The sequence below is a fragment of the Strongylocentrotus purpuratus genome, unplaced genomic scaffold, assembly GCF_000002235.5.
Source record: "Strongylocentrotus purpuratus isolate Spur 01 unplaced genomic scaffold, Spur_5.0 spur5_scaffold_15, whole genome shotgun sequence".
Taxonomy (NCBI): Eukaryota; Metazoa; Echinodermata; class Echinoidea; order Camarodonta; family Strongylocentrotidae; genus Strongylocentrotus; species Strongylocentrotus purpuratus.
In genome coordinates this window covers 10440788-10457843 of record NW_022145600.1, presented here as the reverse complement: position 1 = coordinate 10457843, position 17056 = coordinate 10440788, and the positions used below count along the sequence as shown (strand labels likewise).

Sequence of the window (17056 nt, the reverse complement as noted above, 5' to 3'; positions counted from 1 at the left end):
TTCTTATACTTGCTTGATTCGGTCTATTGTAAAATGTAAAACTGAAAGATAGATATCCGGTCATGTGGTGTCACTTTATATAATGATTTTAAAAATTGTTGTTTTTAAAGGGAGATGTGCATTAAGTCATAACTCGCGAACACCAAACTTGGTAGAGCCATTAATGGGTACAAGTCTCGCACACATTAAACCCGTGGTCCCTTCAAGCAATACACGTACACACTTTAGTTTTATAAGGCCTGTTCGTCATAAAATTGAAGGCGACTCCGAGTGATTGACACATGGGTGGCGGAGCGTTTTTCAAAGTGAGGGGGGGGGTGCAACAACAAAAAAGGCACTGTCTGGAAGAAGAAAAAAAGGCTCGGGAAACCTCAAAGCGAAAGATATACATTGGTAGGCCCTTATAATACCCCTACATTCTGATCAGATTATCAGGGATGATTTCATTATTTTCTCTTTTTACATGGATTTAAAGATACTGGTTAGAAAAGAGGCACTTAAAACTGTCAAAATAAAACGGACGTCACCTCTCGGATTTGAAAAGAGGCACTCACCTGAGATGAAAGGGGCACTTTTACAAAGGAAAATCGGGGCACTTGTAGAAAGAAAAGAGGCACCTATGACATTTTAATGGAGGCATTTATCAGACGTGGCTCTTATTAAAAGAAGAAAAAGGGCATTTATCAGGAGGGAAAAGGGCACTTATTAAAAAGACAAGGAAGCACGTGACAGAAAAAAGGGCCCATTTGAGAGGTCGGAGAAGGGGCATCATCAAAGATGAAAAGGGGCAATTATCAGAAGTAAAGAGGGGGCACTTTTCGTATGTATAAAATGGCCGGGGAACTTGAAAGAGTGGGGGCACTGTGCCTGCACCACCCCCCCCCCCCCCCCCCGGCTTGTATGCTCGGCCTACTGAACTGCCCTCGAATACCCCTCGAATGAACCCTGGCTTGGATCGACACACGTACACGCCCACCATTGAATAATACGCCCACCTCGGTATAATAAACCCAGTTAGTTGCAGTCGAGTAATGTCAGCTGATTGCTGTGGTCGTGGTCACATGTGATGTAGCTCGTAGCTAGCTGTAGGGGAGGTATATCGTATAGCGCGAGAGCTAGGAGTAGGAGCTAGCAGCGGAGGTGTTCGTTCTTGATAGTGCAATCCGAGTGCACAACGAATTCAAAATTAGGGCTCAGGAGTCGGGTTGAAATACTTGAATATATATCGACTAGCTACTACTGCATGCTATCCAACAGTACCTGAGTCGAGTAGCAGTTTCTGTAAAAGGGGAAGCTTCCACAGTGCCATTTAGTGGCGGTAAACGTTTTTAAAATGGAAAAGAAATTTGGAATTCTCTTCACCGTATCACTTTGGTGCCTGGCGGCCGTCTGCTCGGCGTCAGGTTCAAGTTATTTGGTGGACGATAGTGGCGGACTTGGACCACGATTTGATGGCATCGGTGGATTGAGTGGAGGAGGGGTAAGTTCTCAAATTAAATCAATACATTCGAAAAAATAAAGTTAAAGAGAAGGTTGAGTTGTTGGGAGAGGTGAAAAATAATTTGTGAGCATTTTCATTGTGATCATGCAAGTGTGGAAGAACATCAGATAAAAAATGTTCCCAGAACATGGCTCTTCAAATGCCTCTAGAGACCTTTATTATATTCTAAATAGGACATGTAACAGCTTAAAAAATAGGACCACATTTCTATGCCACATGTATGTGTAGTCCCATATACATCTTTCTGTGTACAGACAATGCTTGTTTAATACTTTTTTCTACCAAGACTGAGCCAAATTTCCTATCATTTTGATGATTAATTCCAGAACCTTGCAGTACACACCAATACTTACTAATACATGTATAATTATGCTACATGATCAACTTTCATTTTCTGATCGATTCCACACTGTTTCTTACAAAATACAATCGCCAGAATGACCAGAATTCAACTTTATCTTGCATGATGACGGCCAACTATATAAGCCAGTTCCGGAACAACTGGAAGCCCTGCGACATGCACTCCCATTTGGCATCTAGACTAGCTTAATTAGCCCGAATTTTCTGTCTCTTTCGTTCGTTAAGCCTCTTATTTGAGTAGGGTCGGCTTTTCTCTTTACTCTTTATAGATAGACAGAAGCGGACCATAGGGTCTGCTGTGCAAACTTTAATTTTAGCGGATGCATATCCGACGCATTTATACTTTCTTTTTTCCAATATTATACTTACCGGTAGTTTAATACATCGGTGCCACTTACCAGCTTGACAGTATAATGCGTTTGATGGTCCTTTTTCAAGAAATTATAGGTCAAATACAACTCTGTGTAGAAAAAAATCTTGCAGCCGTATTCTAACTGTCACTGCTCACGAATGACGTCATCTTTCAACGTCTTTCATGCAGTGACATTTGTTTCCCCATTGGTTTTTACCTTGTCATATCCTTCCTAACGATCATTTTCAATTGTTTTTCTTGTTCTCATACCAGGCCACCTCAAGACTTCTTGTCAGCTATCCGGACCCAGAGAGGAGTCAGATCTTGGATTATCTTTTTTCGGTGAGTTGATGATAAACAAAAAGTGTGGAACGTGACATATATGCAATAACTGCCAATGAGCATAGTGTACTTTAGTGTGCTTACATCTGCAGACGCATTTATTCGTACATGTACATTAACACAGTGTAAATTTATTTTGTGTTTACTGGAGCTTTCCTGAGCTCAATCCCTCCCCCCCCCCCCCCCCCCCCCCTCCGGGGTCGGATGGACCGCATTCGTGTTCCCAAAATCTCTGGGAAGGGGGTACTTTTCATGCAACAAAGTCTGGCCCGTAATACACAAAAATCCATCCTGTATTGACTTTACACATCAGAGATAGGGTGCTTTTAAAGGGAGTGAACATGCATACATGCGTACCATGAATAACACTGTGTGCGTGTGGGGGGGGGGGGGGGGCTCAATCACTGAACTCGTGTGTAGATCTATTTGTGGTTTCCTGGCTTCGTTCATCTTCCACATTACTGTTAACACCTGGACCCCGCACTAACACCCGGTATGGTGACCGCGCCTTTTCAGTTATTGCCCCCGCTCTCTGGAACAAACTGCCCGCCTTTATTCACTGCGCCCCCTCTGTATCTCAATTCAAATCTCTACTCAAAACCTATCTTTTCAAATTGTAAATTGCAGTTGTGCGTCGGTCAATGGAGGTGCGCACCATATTTGTCTTTATTTAGTTGATTGCCACTGTTTTTCTTACCTTATCTATGTTACTTTTGTATTTTTGCTTTTTCTTCTAATTTAATTCTACGGGTTATAGTCTTCTTTTAATCAGAACACTGTGCGCTTAGAAACATCAGTATTAAGCGCCTAATAAATGTTATGTATTATTATTATTATTAAAGCAATCGACATTTTAAAAAAGCTGATAATACTTGGCCAATTAGAATAATATCTCATTCCTCTTTATAAAATAAGGTCTGTAAACTAATTAAAAGAACTTGTCTGGTACAGTAAGATAATGAAGATTATGATACTATTTTATCATTTGTTCTTGCCATCATTATGACCATAATACTGCAAAATTCACACAAGACGAAACTAGTCTGACATGATTGTTGACTTGAGCTGCACTGCTATATCTTACTACATCTTCAAAATGGCTGCCAAGATGGCTGACATGCAGTCCATAAAACAATAACAACCAATCACTGTATCCCATTGAAGCTTAAGTAAAATTGATAATCTCGATCTTGACCTACCTTGACCTAAGCCTTCCGCACCATCTGGGAGATGTGTGATGGCTTCTGCTTCATGACGTCAAGCCAAATGTTCCTATCTTGTGACGTTCTGGTCGCTTCTGTGAGGGATCCCAGACATCTAGTAGCACAATCGGCCTTTACACAATCTATCCATTTCTTGGCTGGTCTGCCCCAGGGTCTATCACCATGGATATTAGAAGTTAGGAGTATCTTTGGGTATCGTGATGGTCTCATCCTGTTAACGTGGCCAAAGAATCGTAGCCGTTTTCGATCTTGCTGGTAAACAAAAGTCAGATCATGATTAATTACAATCCATGCATTCATGTATCATTTTTTTCCGTCTCTACATGGTTATAATATCAGCCCAACTTTGGTGCAGCCTTGCACATATTGAAGGTTGAGATCGGAGGAGATGCTCAGAGCACAGAGGGAACAGAGCCCTCTCACATGCACTCTCCTGACGATGAGAACTATCAAAGAGGATATGAATGGTGGCTCATGAAGGAGGCAAAGAAGGTAACCTTCCCCCTTTTCCCCCTTTTTTGTAATTCCTTTTGTAGTAACAGACTTGTTAATTTAATTACTCATTATTCCTAAGTATCATTTGAGGTGTTCACACTTGTACAAGCATTGCTTTTTAGTGGACCTCTCTATTTCCAACATGTATTTCTATATTTGTTTTAAATGCTTATAGTTGATTTAATGTTTTGTTGGAAACATGAATAAATTGAAAATAAAATTGAAACAGAACCATATGGAAGAGATGATAAATATGCCTGTGTAAAGCCGAGAGGTCCTAAACTCATATACTCTATTAAACAGAGAGAATTGCATTGCATTCTTCACACAAAAGAAAAATATAGAAAAACAAGACATGATTTAAAAGTAAATGCAGGTAATGACTTTATTAAAGAGATGATTGGTACTGCAAAATCAAAGAATAGCAACAAAAACAGACACTATACTTAAGCCTGTCGTCTTGTAGTCATTTATGGAAAAATCAACAGAAAGTCAAACTACTTTATTACAAGATCGGCTCATATATACATGAGGAACTGTAAGTATTGGATAAGAAAATCGCATTTGGAGGAAGGTGCATGTTATGTATATAGTTTTCCCACTGTGTTCACTCCAGGTGAGTTGTCAACAAAACTTTGTACTGGGTTTGTGTACATAATAATGCAAAAGCCAGTGTTTCTTTACTATGTTCACTGCTGTCTACACATGAAAAATTCAGTTATTGAGTTTATGTACATATTGATGCACAAACCTCTCTTTCTTTACTATGTTCACTGCTGTATAGTGTCTACACATGAAAAATGCAGTTACTTTTTAATTGGGATAAGGATTTTTGTCTTGAGCAGCTGGGTAATTTTCTTCCACAAGAGACTATTGCTGCATCTGTGCATTCTGTGGGAATTAAAGTAACGATGTTGAATGACACCTGACTTTACCAGCCTTCACCAGCCTTCTCTCCAATTTCTTCTCTTTTGCCTTAATAGCGGAATCCAAACATCAAGCTATACGCCCTGCCATGGGGCTGGCCAGGGTGGGTAGGTAACTACACCAACAGCCCTTACACCGACATCAAACAGACCATCGGGTATGTCATGAAATGGCTGCAAGGAGCAAGGACAGTGCATGGATTAACCATGGATTACCTAGGCGTAAGTATATTGACTGATGAGTTGATCAATTAATTAATAATAATAGTCACACTCGCATTGTGCACTATAATACATTATATTTATAAAGCGCTTAATACTAATGTTTCTAAGAGCAAGAAAAGAAGAAAAAAAAAGAAAAAGGAAGGAAAAGTGAGAGATACGAAAGAATTTTTTTGTTGAAAATATAGCATGCGCTATGTTTCAATGCGCTTTGTTTGATGTACTTGATTGTTCACAGTTTGAATAATTGATAGATTGACCAATCAATATGAAATTGATTATTGATTTTTGATTGGTGATTGATTGGTTGATTAATTTATTGATCAATTGATTGATGAGTCAATAGAAAATTTTATATTAATTGATAAATTGATTGTCTAATAGATAGGATGTCTTTTACCTTAAAAGTAAACGCCAGGAGAGTAAGTTTTAAACTGTAAGTGATATAGGTAGTAACTGTATTACAGTGTAACCTTATAAAAAGCTTGTTGTGGAATCTAGTATGCCTTGGATACTATTGTGACATTTTATGTTACATAGCTCATAGATATACATTATATTGAATGGGTATGATATACATGTACATGTACACATGTATCACCTTTTCTAATGTTTGCAGTCAGTCTCTTATTGTCTCTAGTGGTATACACTACTCATGTAGAGTTACATATATAATAATATTCCCCTTACAGAGATGCCAACCAGTACGATTAAATCCTATTAACTACGATATTAAGAGTGAAATACGATAATACGATATCACCTCTTAAAATACGATTTAAAAAATTATAAAAAAAAAAAAATTAAAAATTAAAAAAAATGTACAAGTAAACACCCGAAACCCCCCAAAAAAATTTGCTATACAATTTTCTCTGGCCTGGCCATTTTACTGGCCTGGGGCCGACTGGCCAATGGTAGTGTCAAGTTTTCGTGAAAATCTTGATTTTTCTCTCCAAAATCTAATTTTTTTAGGATACTCAGTCTGTTTTTTTATGTCAAGAGGTTGGCAATTCTGCGCTTATATAACGCTTCATACTGTGTCTCTAAGCGCTTTTGCTCTTCACCCTCCCCCTCTTTATCATCGCTACTTCTTCAGATTTTTGGCATCAAACATCATTCGTTCCAGCTTGCACAATAGTATCTCTTGACCGTCTGCGTCAAACTTTCTTTGCCTTTTTGATCTATCTAGATCTGGAATGAGAAAAGCTACACCAAAGATTACATCAAACTCTTGAGAAAAACACTGGATTCCAGCGGCTTTCAGAATGTGCAGCTGGTGGCATCTGATGGAAAGTTTGAAATCAGCTATGATATCTTAACAGATCCCGAGTTAGCTGCTGCTGTCAGCATCCTAGGGTAAAAAAGTCTTCTGATCTGCATTGTTGGTGGTTGGTAGTTTAACTCTCCCATTTTTTCTTCTAGGGTGCATGTGATTCACGCCATGACCTGACCTGCATGTTGCTAACCACATTCTAATTAACTCCGCTGCAACACTTTACTTCTTCTTCATCACTTTTCCCTTTTCTTCTTGTTTTATATATTTTCATTTCATCTTCGTGCTCTCCTAATTTTAGTGTGCCTCTTGTCCTTCTCTTTTTATTTGTTGTTTTTGTATTATTTTTTATAACTTGATCATCTCTCTCATATTGCTCACACTCAGCTTTATCTTACCTCTTAGTTTGCTGCATTCTCCTGATATACTAATGTGCTTCAAAAACGTTTTTTCATCCATTATCGGAAACTACAAATTTGTTTCTCTTAACTTCACCAGCCTTTCCTCATTTTCTCTTTCCTTTTTTTAATATTTATGTTTGAATGCACCCTATCACTACCCTGCTTCTACACCCTTCAACCCTCCTCTCTGAAGATATGGAATGAAAGAGCTTACAACAAAGACTATATAAAGCAGTTACGCCAAACGCTAGACTCCAGCGGCATGATGGGAACTCAAATAGTCGCTGCCGATGGGGGCTCGACCATCAGTAAAGATATCCTTGATGATAAGGATCTTGCCAAAGCTGTTGAAATCTTGGGGTAACTAGTAAAATTGACCGAGTTAAACTGTAAAGTCTCTTGGTTAGTATTTATAATTTGTGTGCAAAGTTTAATAGATAATTATACTTTTTAGAGCCAAATTATATATTTCAAATATGAGGGCATTTGAAAAAATTGAAGAACGTCCTGATCAGGAGATATCTGTACTTCTGTATAAGCCGATATTTTCATGTACAGATAATTTCGTGAATGACAGGCTAAGAGCCATTTTTGCGAGTTACTGCTTTTGCAAATAGCACACACTAGAATTAATCAAAATTTTTCACGCCAACACATACACACACAGACTTAGTACACGTAAGTACAAACACAAGTTTGAGCAGCCCATCGCACCACAAACAGCCGAGTACCAATCCGGCAAAGAGCGAGAAGGCTGATCGGTTTTAAGTCGGGGGTGCGAGCATAATGCATGGTGATTAAAATACTAAGTACGTATTCCAATTGTTGACAAGGGTTACAAAACAGTAAGAGACTTTTGAAAAATGATAACTTCTCCACTTGCTGTCGCAGAAAGTGGAATCCCCGACTGAGTGTTGCAAGCGGTGCAAATGCAATCGTTTCTTCAGTACACGATAAGCTGTGTATAGCATGCTTAGTGAGTGTAGGCATGTACATGAACAAAGTAGTGGCAGAGGCCAGACAAATGGTGATGGGGGTCAAAAGGGTGCTGGCACATAAATTTATGCTGATATTTTCACGCTCCGGAATGGTCAGATGAAGTGGCAATATTTTCGCTATTGATAAATTCACGATAATATAAAGTTCATGAAAATCGTGAAAATAACAGCTTATACAGTACCATATTCTTCTAAACTGATGCTTAAAGATTATCTGTTATCTTTACCAGGACCCAACCTTCTGTTTAAACAATCTTTTCCTGTTGCAGATTTCATTATCCTGGTACGTACGTGACTAAATATACCACAGAGACGAGAAAAACGTTATGGTCCAGTGAAGACTACAGTACAAAAAATGATAATGTAGGAGCGGGATGCTGGGCACGGGTAAGTTTTACTTTTATTGATTTCTCATTTGACTTCACATTTGACTTGACAATCTATCCTTTGTATCAGTTTTGTAAGTTTCCATTTTGTGTAAAATTCTCTGGTTTTAACATCTTCTTTTGCTTTCCCTGTCTTTTTTTTCCTTCTTCTTTTTCATATTGTTGAAACATCATTTGCATATATATTTTATAAACAAATTTATTTTTCACTTTTTTTCATTTGTACTTCATTTTTCGATATTTTCTCAATTTTCCACTCACCTAGCTTTTACAGTAAAACATTTATTTAAAGACCAATTAAGAAATGGCTTAATATACAAGTTGTCTATTTGTACAGGGTGTTTTAATCCATGATTCACTGAGAAGGGTTGTTCAAGGAAAACAAAGATTGTGGTCTCTCTAAACATGTGATCACTGTCTGTCTATGCAGGTCGTCACTAAAGCAAGTTCGACTTTAAAAATACAAGTAACAATCATTATTGTTTGCGAATGATATATCTTGCTCCTCTCCACAGATATTGAACCAAAACTATGTGAATGGCAATATGACTAGTACGATATCGTGGAACCTAATCGCTAGCTACTATGGGTCTATGCCCTTCGGCCGCTGTGGGCTAATGACGGCCGAAGAGCCTTGGTCAGGCAACTACGCAGTGGAAGGCCCTATCTGGGTGACTGGTATGTACATGTATAGGATCACCGTGTTGCTAAATTTAGATTTATTGCTTTGATAGCATTATTCCATTTGGCATCAATAGACAATGAAAAGATCTTGTTTGTATAATGTTTTTATTAGATATACAGTGTGTATTATCATTTTTTGTTTTGTTTATTAGGATCAATTTATTATGCTTTTTTTTAAATAATGCTTTTATTTTGTGCAGGTACATGTATATCCTGTATTAATTCCTTTTTTTAATAAATGTGGTATAGAAATAAGTGCATCGCCAAGATGAAAGACAAAATTCTTCGTTCATTATTTATTTTGTGAACCTTTTTATAGCACACACCACCCAGTTCACCTTGCCTGGCTGGAAGTATTACTTACGAGGGTCAGGAGCAGGTCACTTAGACCTGGGAGGAAGCTATGTCAGTCTTACTGATGGCAAGAACTTCACCATCGTCATAGAAACCATGGTAAGTTTCATCACACCCTGGGATTGCATCAGAAGGAGGCTCGCTGGTATCTTGTCCAGACTTTTTTTTTAAAGGAGGCAGGTCATTAATATTTACTATTTTGCAATATTTGCTATTTTTTCCAAGATGGCTGCCATGCTAATTATAGCTGGCCAAGCCTAATCCTAGATATTGTGCTATGTGAGTATACTGATGCAAAGTATGACATAACAAATGATTTGTATCACTATAGAAGCTATTTAAACAAAATGTATATCACAGGCTTTTTTCCTTTTTTTTCCTGAATAGTAAATTTTTTTTTTTTAAAGAAGGCGGCAGCCAAAAAGGAGGCGGTAGGGACGAGAAACACTTTATTTTTGTCATTTGGCCAAATAATTATATTCTTTACTCTTTATTTTGTATTTCTTGTGACAGACACACAATCATTCACAATGCATCCGTCCATCCTTGCCACCATACACTGTAAGGGCACAGACTGCTACCTTCGACCTGAAAGGCATGTTCGTAAGTACAATATGGTCGGTTGAAATACACTGTTGGTTTTTTATTACGCAAACATTTAAGCATGGCGTTGTGATCTTCTTTTCTGTTTTTATCGCCATATATATTATCTTTATCTTGAACGATGATATTCATTCTAGCACTCTGTTTCACTCTCTCTTTGGTGCAATGTTAGCTCTTTTAACAAGCCAAGATATTTCTCAATGTAAAAACTGCACTTTAAAATGACATTTTACTGTCTGTAAAATAGTAAATCAGGCAAATTTTTTTCAATTGTCATTCCTACCTGTTCATATCAACTGTTATTACTAGCTGTAATTCGAACACTGCAGTATATTTGGGGCTATTGTACAGATTTTGGTAGATATGTATAGGACAAGTAACACTAACTTTTATATATATGGATCAGAGGCTTAAGTTTTCACGATATGATTGTTATAGTCAAGATTTATTATGTATGGATGTGTGTCAGGTATTATCGGGACTAATGAATTTTGAAAATAAGCTGTATGACTCGTCCAAAATGACCATGATCAGATTGTAACAATCAGTACCGGTACTTTTTACTTTCTTCAGAACTCTATCAAGTCTCTCAATGTGTTCTACTCTAAGCCTGGCTATGGTGGGAATTCTTCGGTTTATTTTATGAACAAAAGCCCTGTTCAAGTAAGTTCCAGTCCTCTCAAGTCATACGTAGACTGACTAGATTTATTCACAAAAACCCCATGTTGCAGATACCTTTAAAAGAAACTAAATATTCATGAAGCAGTTAACTCATTAGAGTTCATGATTTTTATGGATTATGTGCATATACAATCAAATAACGAAATTATCTATCTCCAGGTAGACAGATAGACAAACAATTATACATATTTAAACAAAAAAGAGGGAAAGTAGAGCTAAAGAGATGGAGAATAAAAGTGAGAAAGTTAGACAGGGTGAGAGAGAGAGAGAGAGAGAGAGAGTTAGATAGGGATAAAGAGAGAGAGAAAGAAGGTTAGACAGGGATAGAGAAAGTTAGACAGGGGTAGAGAAAGTGAGAGAGAGAGAGAGATAGAGAGAGAGAGAGAGAGATGGAGAGGGTGAGAGAGAGAGATGGAGAGGATGAGAGAGAGTGAGAGATAGATAGAGAGGGTGAGAGACCAATAGAGAGATGGAGAGGGTGAGAGGGAGAAACAGGATGAAAGAAAGCAATGAAGCGAGTGAGATAGAGACTGGAACACAGCATAAGAAGTGGTTGATTGCAGTATATCCTTTAATTTAAAGAAACTAAAATACATGGTTAAAGGTATAGACCAGTTTTGGAAACACCCCCTCTCAAAAAATGAAATGTAAGCTCTTATTACCAATCATGTGAAAGAATATGTTTTGACTAATACGTGATGATACAAATTTCGCTGGGAAACCTCCTACTAATTGATATATTTGGTAAATTATTACATCGTCCGGATTCATATCGCGCATGTGTCGCGTAGTCCCATATACATCTTTCTGTGTACAGTGCTTGTAACTTTACCAGGACTGGGCCAAATTTCTTATCATTTTGATGATTCCAGAACCTTGCAGTACCTTCCAATACTTATATGCTAGATGATCAACCTTTTCTGATCGATTCCACAACGTTTCTTTCACAATGCAATCACATGACCAGAACTGGTCTTTACTTTTAAAAATTGAAAATACACAAATGATACAAGCTACTTGTCTCTTTCTTAATGCCATATACTGTAACTGTATTCTGTTGCTCAATCTTCATTATTCTCCTCCGACAGGTTGTAAATGGTCAGTTCAATTTGACCCTTTACCCTGATGAGATCTACACACTGACCACTCAGGCCGTTGGTATGAAGGGCAAATACCCTGACCCTCCCCAAACTAAGCCCTTCCCAACCAAGTACACGGACAATTTTGATGGTAAGAAATCTTGCTTCAGTTTTGCCTTGTAAGGCTTTCATCTGGATCAATATGGAAATAACCATTAAACATGGTTTAGGAAATAATAACAGATTCACGTAGAATATATATGGAAGAGAAATATAATTAAGATTTGTTTTGTGCTCTAAATTTATCTGGTTGTCGCCAGGGCCCCGTCTTACAAAGAGTTGATATCAATCGCATCTTATTTGCGAATGATATCAATCGCAACTATGTACATAAGAGAAAGGAGACTACAAACTTACGATTAATCCAAATCAATGGCAAGTCCTCCAATCAATCGCAAGTTTGCAGGCTCCTATGTCTTATGTACATAGTTGCGATTGATATCAATTGCAAATAAGTTGCGATTGATATCAACTCGTTGTAAGACGGGGCCCAGGTCACTAAAAGTCATGTGACTTGAGAGAGTGTTCCTCATTGTGTAAGATTTGGATAATTCATCATAAAACCATGAAGTGAATTATCTGGATTTGTAAATTTGTCACCTTGGGTTGAAGGGGTTGACATCCTCTTACCCATAATAGCATTTATTGTATTTAATCTTTGGGTTCGGCTTATCCGAGACTTTATTATATATTTTATTAAAACAAGACAATATGTGGTCTTCCTTCTGTAATGTTTCTTTCCACTTTCCAACAGAGTACCCAATCTACAGTGAGGCCAGCTATTTTACAGACCAGGCTGGTTGCTTTGAAATCCGAAACTCTGGAAACATCAGTCACAACCTTGTCATGCAACAAGTAGCAACCTCCTTCCCAGTCAATTGGTGCAATGATGCCCATCACCCAATCTCGGTGATTGGAAACCATACCTGGTGAGTAGGTTAAGGCTTTATCATGTGATCTTGATTTATTTATTTCTCTTTAGGAGTCAGAAGGGGAAAACGTTTCAGGGCGATTCTTTCTGTCTTTGTCCACAGAAAGTGGAAAGCTGTGTAGAGGGATAGGTACTTATCTTTTTTCTGATTAGTACTTCTCACATGCTTTAAAGCCTGTCTGCACTAGTTTGGCCAGGAGGGATTAGACCTCCCTGCATGGTCACTGACAGGTGGGTATCTCATCAAATCAAGTTTCAATTAACATAAGAAAAAGGGGACCATGGGGGACCGACGGTCAACGCTTAGACGTTGTTTGCTATATAGAGGGCGCAATAGCTGTAAGTAGTGCAGTGGGGCTTTAACAGTTGCCCATGCTGTGAGAACCATATTGGCTCATTTCAGAGGAAAAAAAATTCTCCATCAGTTTAATCTAGCTGAATTCTTGTCCCACTATCCTGCAGGCGTGATGTGAGCTTTAGCATTGACGTTCATGTCTTGCCTTCGTCTGGAGCTATCCTTGCTCTCCGTGTGGATGCTGGCGGCTGTGGGGCAGCAGGCTCAGAAGGAATCTACTTCTGGCTCGGTGGAAGTGGAAAGTACAACGTTACCACGGACATGGGTAAGTACCCTAGACTATGCATCAGGAAAAGTACCCTCCATTGAAGGTTGTGTCAGCCATTTGCATGTCCCCAAAATGGATGACATATAAATTATGCTCAAGACTATGTTTCAAGCCAAATCAGTACTTCATTTATATTCTGCACATTGAGAAGTTTTGGAAGGATTCCTGACAATGACTTGATACATACACTCGGAATTGACATTTTGAGATTTTTTTTTTTTTTTTAAATATATAGATATATATATATTTTAAATAAATATTTTATATATTATTATTATTATTATTTTTTTTTTTTTAATTCTGTCAGTAAATACAAACAAGAATATAATTTAATATAATTTAATATATTTTAATTCTTTCATTCAACACATGAACATTGTATGTATTTGATGCGATGTATAATCTTAGCAGTAAACAAGATATTAAAATCTGTGCAATAATTAAAGATATATGACAATTTTATCCAAGCAGCTTTGCTAAGTTTTAATCGTAGGAATATTTTTGAGAATTTGAAATTTAGTAGTGAAAATTATCTCTTTTCTCTTTTCTTCTGTTTTGCAGAAGGCAAAAGTGTTGTGATGAATGGTACAGCTCCCATAATTGGCAATACCTGGGCTACAGTTCAGCTAACTGTCGTTGTAAGTATTCAATGAAAGAGCTCACTCTAGGTCACTAGTCAAAGGCCATGTAAGATCATTATGAGCTGAAAACCTAGACAGGGTTTGACGAAACATATGAACTTGAATTGCATTCAAGCTTGTATTACACCTGCAGCTGCACTTGGGGAACCCTCATGGTATATGACTGTTTAAAATGTAATTCTTTTGTTGGAGCCAATCTTATAGAAATTTATCTGTCTTTCATCTGCTATTGTTTTAGTACGTTGTACGATATGTTTTGTATAGGTCTTTTTGTAGTTGACAGACTCATTTTTGCACCAGGCTGCAACAAACTTGTGAAATTAGCAGAAATAAAACCCTTGCTATTATAATGAATTATTCAGGAACTATTTCTTTTCTGTGTGAAATAGAAATTGGTAATGATCTATCAATAATATGAATATGAATTGAAATTTGAATTTCTAGACTTTAACATTGGAACTTCAATATTAGCAAGAGTGGGTCATATGTGTATTGTGGGAACATTCTTGTAATGGCACTGTTTAAAGTTACTTGCCAAGGTTAAAGGTCATTTGGGGTCAACAATGGTTTATTCAAATGAAGCCATTTTGTCTTCTTCTACCAGTGCAAGTACACTCCTGTAGTTTAATAGCGTATGTACATACTTTTGTGCCGTGCTGTGAACTAGTGTGCCATGCTGTATTATGTGAGCCTCAACAAAGGTTCTAACAGGCTTCAATAGTCCAAAGTGTTCCTTGTTCAATTTCTTTTTTCAATTAATAACTCCTTCTCCAACTAGTTATGAAGCATTGTTATCCCAAGCAGATGGTTGACACTGGGGAAGAAAGAGATTTGAAACCCAGAGGTTTTATAGTCTGTGACGTCATAAAAAATCTTTTTGTAGAATTTCATAACATTAGGAACCAGAGCACTATAACACTGAGTTCCCATAGGATATATATTTATTCAGATGGTCATATCTCAGCCAATACTTAAAAATATTCAATTGGTTTTCGACATTCGGACATTATTTTTTATGCTCTTTCAGAAAATGAAGAAAAAATTGAGAAATTCTACAAAAAGATTTTTATGATGTCACATCTTCGGTACTCTATACTACTGCCGTAATATGAAGTAAAAGCTAACAATATTCAATAATGTTTGTATTTATATCAATGAATTGGATTGAATTTGAAATAAATTTGACTTTTTCATCTTGTCTACAGGGTGGTGAGGCCAAGGGGTCTGTGAATGGTGTTGAGGTGTTTGACTGGGTCAACATTCCTACAGTACTACCTCACCATGGATGGATCGCTATAGGAACACCAGACTATTCTGCAGCTCAGTTTGATAACTTTGCCATCCATTCTGCATCTTGATGACTGGAAAATAATAAGGATTATACTGTAAACATGACAAGCATTTGCATTGTGTTAATTTTCAGGCTCAATAAAGGAAAAAATGAAATGACTATGACTATGAACATGTCAACTCATATTTTATTGAACTAGGCAAATCATGAAATTAGTAGCACAAAAATGTAGTCATCTCAATTTCAGTATCATTGTGTGCAATATCAAAAAACTTACAAAATTGGTAAAACACACATTTCATTAAATTGGCCAAATCATGATATTAGCAGAAACATTTCTTTTCTCAAATGATAGGAGCAAGAAGGTTATCATGTGCAAGATTACCATGTTTACAGTACATCATGAAAATCAGATTTCTAGAGGCTCCCAGTAGGCCCACTGCAGAAACTGCTTTAAAGGTAAAGACCAGTTTTGGAAACGCCCCCCTCTCAAAAATGAAATGGAAGCTCTTATTACCAATCATGTGAAAGAATATGTTTTGACTAATACGTGATGATACAAATTTTGCCGGGAAACCGCCTACTTATTGATATATTTGGTAAATTATTATATATATCTGAACTGGATAGATATAGGGTAGTTCCATAAACATCTTTCTGTGTACAGTGCGTGTAACTTTACCAAGACTGGGCCAAATTTCTTATCATTTTGATGATTCCAGAACATTGCAGTACACACCAATACTTATATGCCAGATGATCAATCTTTTCTAATCGATTCCACAACGTTTCTTTCACAATGCATTCGCATGACCAGAACTGGTCTACCGTATACCTTTAAGTTCAGAACTAATTACTGGCAAAAAAAATGTTATTAAATTGTGATCACTACTAATGATGGGCTGGGATTAATTAACTAACCTCCTAATCATTTTTATTCAAACTATATTCAATGTTGTTTTTTAAGTTTATTCAGTAAATATACGAAAAATGAAACTGCCTTCAATTTTTTTTAATTTAGCGGTGAACAGAACGGAAGTTTATACTCACTTGTGTATCAATAAATACATTTATCACATTACTTTGGTTTCATCCGATCTTACCCTAGTTATGTGAGCTGTGCAATTTCTTTACATGGCATGTAATTCAAAAGAAATAACATTCATTTAACTGAAATAACATTCCTACTTGTGATGTAGTGTTTGTAAATATTCTTTTCTGTCAATGTATTGCTGTAGTCTGTCTTTGGGAGGAGGCGCATACAAACAGGCAGCACACACCAAGTGGTAGGGCAAGTAAATTTGTATTGACTATCTGATATACGGGGAACAAAACCCTGGCAAGAGAAATAAAAAGGATCATGAATACATTGTATGTAAAAGACATGGGTATGTCCCTTCCCATCAACGGATCACCTGTTCACAAAAGACATTGGTATGTCCTCACCAACTGAGTACCTTATTCATTAGCATTGCATGTTTTCATATAATAGCCCATTGAAACCCTTCTTTTCATGGTGTTGCTTGGGGATTTCTGACATAGCAACTGCTTTAACATATAATTGAATTTTGTGAGTAAGCATTGTATAAAAACATGCAATGGTATTGTGAACAGGTGGTCAGTTGATAGG

General features: G+C 37.2%; 1 protein-coding gene across 2 annotated transcripts; it reads left to right on the top strand.

Moving 5' to 3' along the window:
- Positions 1–1018: 1018 nt before the first annotated feature.
- Positions 1019–15932, top strand: LOC584891 (galactocerebrosidase). 2 transcript variants are annotated; one of them, XM_030985545.1, is made up of 15 exons: positions 1019–1480; positions 2487–2555; positions 4118–4270; positions 5257–5421; positions 7289–7455; positions 8363–8480; positions 8995–9157; positions 9483–9616; positions 10031–10120; positions 10694–10783; positions 11890–12031; positions 12695–12869; positions 13334–13491; positions 14056–14132; positions 15341–15932. In XM_030985545.1, exons 1-15 carry the CDS (start codon positions 1334–1336, stop codon positions 15491–15493), a joined length of 2001 nt encoding a protein of 666 aa, XP_030841405.1. In that variant the 5' UTR covers positions 1019–1333; the 3' UTR covers positions 15494–15932. The 2 variants fall into 2 exon arrangements, with proteins under 2 accessions (XP_030841405.1, XP_030841404.1); XM_030985544.1 differs by lacking the exon at positions 7289–7455 and adding an exon at positions 6611–6777 and having other exon boundaries at positions 1024–1480.
- Positions 15933–17056: the final 1124 nt, after the last annotated feature.

Bases quoted from the DNA above. Each gene is read 5' to 3' on its own strand.
- LOC584891 (XM_030985545.1), top strand. From the start codon at position 1,334: ATGGAAAAGAAATTTGGAATTCTCTTCACCGTATCACTTTGGTGCCTG. The intron at 7,456-8,362 runs GTAACTAGTAAA...TTCCTGTTGCAG, and splicing joins AAAGCTGTTGAAATCTTGGG to ATTTCATTATCCTGGTACGT. The intron at 14,133-15,340 runs GTAAGTATTCAA...TCTTGTCTACAG, and splicing joins CAGTTCAGCTAACTGTCGTT to GGTGGTGAGGCCAAGGGGTC.